Source organism: Balaenoptera borealis, assembly GCF_965194805.1.
Source record: "Balaenoptera borealis genome assembly, chromosome: 11".
Lineage (NCBI taxonomy): Eukaryota > Metazoa > Chordata > Mammalia > Artiodactyla > Balaenopteridae > Balaenoptera > Balaenoptera borealis.
This window is the reverse complement of record NC_138868.1, coordinates 15,208,207-15,214,206: the sequence shown is the minus strand read 5'-3', so window position 1 is coordinate 15,214,206 and position 6,000 is coordinate 15,208,207. Positions and strand designations below refer to the sequence as shown.

At 49.0% G+C, this 6,000-nt stretch overlaps 1 protein-coding gene across 2 annotated transcripts in view; it reads left to right on the top strand.

The window, feature by feature from the left end:
- Positions 1–3,217: 3,217 nt before the first annotated feature.
- Positions 3,218–6,000, top strand: part of CRY2 (cryptochrome circadian regulator 2) — a 31,803-nt gene continuing 29,020 nt past the window's right edge. The window contains exons 1-2 of one of the 2 annotated variants that reach the window (XM_082341812.1): positions 3,317–3,451; positions 5,854–5,985. Coding sequence is in view for 1 of the 2 variants with exons in the window: in XM_082341811.1 (XP_082197937.1) it covers positions 3,237–3,451 (215 nt within the window). In the remaining variant the exon portion in view is untranslated. Of the gene's footprint in view, positions 3,452–5,853; positions 5,986–6,000 lie in introns of both variants that reach the window. The other variant, XM_082341811.1, reaches the window with a different exon arrangement.

Genomic DNA, 6,000 nt, shown 5'->3' with positions numbered 1-6,000 from the left:
GGTATAATTTTGAGGACTTTAAAAAGCTGATTAAAATCTTCTATTCACTCAGCAACTTATGGAGCACTCATTATGTGTAAAGACCCAGGGCATGGGTGTTGCAAGGAAGACAAAAGCAGACACAGATCCTGCTGGTCAGAATAATAGTAGCTGACTATTATTAAATGCTTACTATATCCTAACTACTATTATGACCTCTATTGTATAGGTTAAGAAAGTGGGAAACGGAGAGGTCAACTAATTTACCCAAGGTCACAGAGAGTAAAAGCAGAACCAGAATTTGAACACAGCCACTCCAAATGTGCAAGACCTTGGGCTTAACCATTATACCACACTGCCTCTCATAATAGCCTAATAAGATAGAAAGAGATATGGTATTGGAACACAGTGATCAATCTTAAAATTACAAAACAAGGAACAAGTTGATATCTTGTGCCTGCTCCCCAATGAAAGTTCATTTGTAAGGTATCCCTGTCCAAAAAAAAAAAATTCTGAATTCTTATGAAGCTCTGGAGCTAACTCCCAATTAACAGGAAGTATAGGATTAGAGATTGGTTTGTTAAATGATTCTCAGAGATGCAATGAATGAGAACAATCCAGAATGTGGGGCTCTCTGCAGGGAAAATGACCCTATTTCCTCAACAAATAAATTGCCAAGAGGAAAAAAGAGAGAGCAAAGAGGAACCTATAGTTTACAATAAACTTGCAAGACATGTCAACCAAAAAAAATAGAAAGAGATAAATGACAATCACTCAGCAAATATTTATTGAGCGCCTACTACATGTCAGGTACTAAACTAGGTGCTGGGAATACACTGATGAGCAAGACAAACACAGTCCCTGCCCTCATGTAGCTCACGGTCTATAGAGAAAGCATCGTGGAAGTTCAGAGGAGAAAAAGAGAAGAATACCCATCTTTGAGGCTATAGGGAAGAACGATCTCCTTCCACTCTCTGTTCCATTCCTAGGAGAGCATCAACCTTGTGGAGAAAAAAGGGGGTAGGGGACTTCCATGGTGGCGCAGTGGTTAAGACTCCACCTGCCAATGCAGGGGACACGGGTTCGAGCCCTGGTCTGGGAAGATCCCACATGCCGCGGAGCAACAAAGCCCGTGCACCACAACTACTGAGCCTACTCTCTAGAGCCCACGTGCCACAACTGCTGCAGCCACGTGCCACAACTACTGCAGCCCGCGTGCCTAGAGCCTGTGCTCCGCAACAAGGAGAAGCCACCGCAATGAGAAGCCCACGCACCGCAACAATGAGTAGCCCCCGCTCGCCGCAACTAGAGAAAGCCCTCGCACAGCAACAGACCCAACGCAGCCAAAAAAAACAAATAAATAAATAAATAAATCTATTAAAAAAAAACAACAACGGGGGGGGGTGGGTAGGAGAGAGGAACACCAAGTCTCAAAAGAAATGATCAACTATACCTCAATTTAAATAAATAAATGTTTTTTAAAAAAGAAAAGTAATGAGAGGTGGCATCTGTTCGTTCAGCAAGCATTTGGAGAGGGGATTCAAAAACAACGACAGGGTCAGGACTGGGATAGACCATTAAGGTTCCTGGCAACCTGAGATTCTAGTCCCTGTCCAACTTTTACTAAATAATCCTCGAGCATAAAGTGCCAAGCACTGAGCTAGACCCTGGAAATACAGCTGTAAATGAGCCACATTCCTTGCCCTCCAGTAATTTATAGTCTAATGAGGCAGACAGACAAGTAAGAAATTCCCGTACCATGTACTAAGGCCAGTGATAAGAAGAAGCACAGAACGAGATGGGCCACTATGTAGGCTGGGACCAGATGGCAAGTGACATCTACACTGAGCAGTGACACAGGACAAAGTGGAGTCAGAAAGGGGGTGGGGTGTGGCATGGGAGCCAGGGTTGAGGAAACAGTTTGTACAAAGCCCTGGCAATGAGAGACCCTAGGATTGCAACAACACTGTGGTTTAAGAGTTGTGCCAATCAATACCACTAAATTGCTGGCTATATTGCTAAATTCCTCACTGCTCATTCCCAAGTTCAGGAAGGGTTCTGAGCATGGGCACAACCTAGGGACAAACTGAGACAGACTCTTCATCTGATAACCCCCAGAGCTCCAATCTGACTAGGCTAGCTTAGTCCACCATCAACACTTCACTGTGGGTATTTATATGCTTCTCCTGTCATTCGCTCATTCTGTCAATCAGCAAGCCCTGTGCTAGACTCCAGAAGGAGAAGAGGGCTCCACCTGGCTCCCCTGGGAGGAATGGGGAGTGTCCTCCACATCGCTGAATCCCACACAGACTCCAGTTCAGTGCTTTGCATACAGAGGTACCACTGAGTCTACTCAACATAGAAGTAAAAGCAAAACTCATCTGATGGCGTAATTACTATCTCAACCCACGTCCTCTACATTTCCAGCCCCTACTCCCAAACCTTCTACTGCTGCACATCAGGGCACTTCTCCCCACTCTTTGAACTCTACCGCTTGTAAATGCCACGTTGCTCAGCGCAGACGCAAGTATAGCTTTGTGGGTAAAAGCAGAAGCTTCGGATTCACAATAACTGGGGTAGAATCCTTTTATTAGCGTTATGATACTGAGCAAGTCACTCACTCTGCGGCAGCCTCAGTTTTCTTTGTCCGTAAAATGAGAATAATAACAGCTCTTTCACTAGGGTTCGTTGAATGAATGCAACTGGGCTGAACTGAGTAGTAAATGGCACAGTCAATGTAAGGGTATTATCATGTTGCTTGGCATATATAATGCACTCAATAAATGGCGGCTGTAGTAGAATGTTGTGATGATGTATAGAGGTAGATGATGATGATATTGATGACGATGATGATGTAGGACGGCCGGTTGTTCGTCGTGTAATTCACTTTCTGGAGTCACAGCAACCCCGCCAGCCCACACAGCTTCCAGCGGCAAGCCTGAGATCCACAGTCCCTCCGGACTCGGTCCAAGCCCAGACCTCCCTGGGGATCGCCCGCCTGCGTCACCCGCCCAGCCCTCCGGCTCCTCCCCAGCGAGCCCACACATGGTGGGAACGTGAGGGGGCGGGGCCAGACTGGGCGCCTCAGAGCCAATCGCCGGGCGGGAGGCGCCCAGCCAATAGCAGATGGGCTCCAGGTCCCGGGGGCGGGGACCCAGAGAGGAGCGGAAGCATCATAGGTCACTGGGCGGGCTGGGGGCGCGGCCCGCGGTGTCTATGGGGGCGGAGCAGCGGTGGCCAGAGCAGTCAGGGCGGTGATGGCGGCGGCTGTGGTTGGTGCGGCAGCGGCGGCCCCGGCGCCGGCGGCCCGCGCGGAAGGCGCCTCCTCAGTGCACTGGTTCCGCAAGGGGCTGCGGCTCCATGATAACCCGGCGCTGCAGGCGGCCGTGCGCGGGGCGCACTGTATGCGCTGCGTTTACATCCTCGACCCTTGGTTCGCGGCCTCCTCCTCAGTCGGGATCAACCGATGGAGGTGAGGGGGCCCGGGGTGGGTTCGCGGGCCCGGGGGACGCAGCCTGGCCTCTGGGGCACCCATCCTCGGAAGGGGAGGCTCTGGCCCCACTCCCCTCTGCCGAAAGACCCCGGCCTGAAGGAGGTGGGGCAGGGGGACGGAGCCGAGTCTCCAGAGGGGAGAAGCCGGGAAGAGGAAAGCAATTAGTCCCCGTAGTAATAGCCTGGGTGGACCAGGGCTCAGCTTCTGACACCGCGCGCTCGCACTGTGTGTTATCCTCTTTGGTCCTCACGACATTCCTGTGGGACAGATCATGATCCCCATTGTACAGATGAGACTCTTGAGCCCTAGAGACACAAAGTTGACCTGCTCAAGGAGTTGCAGCCGGGACTCCTTGTCTAGGGCTCTTAGGGGTGTACTGGGGGCGGGGGGGAGGGGGAGGACAGGAGCTACTGTGGTGTGAGGGCAGGGATGGGTTTCTGAATTGATAGCACAGCAGATGCCTGCATTCTTCAAGTAAAGAGCGCATTGCTGTGCTCCTGAAGGTCATCTGTAAGCCTCCGGTTTGTTTGAATCCATTTTTTCAACCATCCTGCCTTCCCTCCACCAAGATCATTCTGTTTCTGGAGGCGTCCAGAGACTCTGGCTTAGCATTAGATAGGGCAAGTGCCGTCTCCCCTTCATTATAGATAAAGACCTCAAGGGCATGTTCAGTTAGAGGCACTTTGTGTCCGGAGCTGGAGAGCAGAGAGCAGTACTTAATCCATTTTGGAGAATTCCCTCAGCAGCTATAGGCTTGCTAGAGGAAAAAAAAAAAAAAAAGGAACCAAAGTGTCCCTTCCTTCCTCCTCATGAGATTGTTTTTAAAATTATAGATTAAACTTTTATCAACTGATGTACTAAGATTAGGGACCAGGAAAGCTGTGATATCAAGGGTCCCTCTTTGATGATTCCCAGGAGATGGAATGGACAGGATCATGGGAGAAGATTAACAGATAGGTAGTTGATGGGTTTTCTCTTTAACGAGTGTTTAAAACCAAGGAGTTCTGAGACATTGTGTTCCCATCTCTCTTTAACATGCCCCTCAGTAGTCCTTTGGTTTGTTTGCATTGTTCTGGAGAATGTTTGCTTGTGACCTTGTTGCTCCAGAGGCAGGGTTATTCCCAGGATATGCTGGCTCTCCACCATTCTTTCCTCACCAAGGTGTGTGCCCTGCTAGGAGAGTGAATGCTCCTAGCAGTGGATCTATTAAATGCCCTCCTCCTGACCCATTTGTATTGAGGGAACAACTAAAGATAGTCCTGTGGAGAGCCTGCCCACACAATTTTCAGCTGCTCTATTGCTCTGCCTCTGCTTCAGTTTCTATAGATAGGAGGTTGGGTTTGACAAACATCCTTAAATGAGCGGCCATCCCTAGCATGGACTAAGCCTGAGACTTTGCCCCTCTCCCAGTGGCAGTGTGCCAGTCAGAGCAGAGTAAATAGAGTCCAGACTGCTTGCTTGCTGCGTTGTCACGGAGTTTCTCCTTTTTTGGGGTTTTGGAGGACACTGCATAGGACTGCCTACTCCTTTGTGGTAGTGGAAATTACAGATCAACAACAAAAACTCTGTTGCTGATTAAACTCAGATTCGCTAGAAACTAGGTGTTTTGTGGGTCATCCTTTTGTGATTGTGCTTTTGAGTGAGTGAGAGAAAAAAGGAATGTGGCAGTTCAGATGCCTGTGTCAAATCCTGAAGTCAGAGGCAGTGTAGGAATGCAGATGTTAATTGAGCAATTATTTAATGAGTGCCTAATATCTGCCAGGCACACTGCTCTAGGTGCTGCTAGGGAAATAGCAGTGAACAAGCAGATGTGGTGTCCAGAGCTCCTGGAGCCTACATTTGCATGGCGCAAGACAGGTAAACAACCTTAATTTAGTAGAACTAATGCCATGAAGTAAATAAAATAGGGGGACAGCCTAGAGCAGTTGTTCTTAACCTTGCTGCACATGGGAATCATTTAAGGATCTTTAAAAGATGTCTGGGCCCCCTTCTCTCCCAATTCTGATTTCATTGTTCTGGATTATGGTCTGGGCATTAGTGTCTTTAAAGGTGTGATGTGCAGCAAAGCCAGAGAAGCACTGGACTAGAGAACCCCAGACCTGAGCCCGACAACTTGGGATATGTATTGCAGTGCATTGGCAAGACGTCTGATTTGTTTTGGCATCAGAAGAAAGAAGTGAAATCTCACAAAACAGATCAAATACGATAACTGCTCCTGGGTCTGGGCACAGACACATTCGTACCACCCCCGCCATATTCTTTGCTCCGAGGTTCAGAGCGAGGGCAGAACTGCAGACTGTTTTATGCACTCGGTTGGGTGTTAGGGGGAGTGATGGAGCCAGCTGTACCTCTGTGTAACTGCAATATGTGTAATCTTCCAGTGGCTGTTTCTGGACCTGGAAGTGACCTGGGAGAATTGTGCTGCAGCGTAACATCCTAGCTCTGTAAATATTTCAGTTGCTGCCTCTGAGAAGCCTCCCTCAGAAGAGTGGGCCCTGGGCCACCTGCAAGAGGTGGGGGGAACCAAA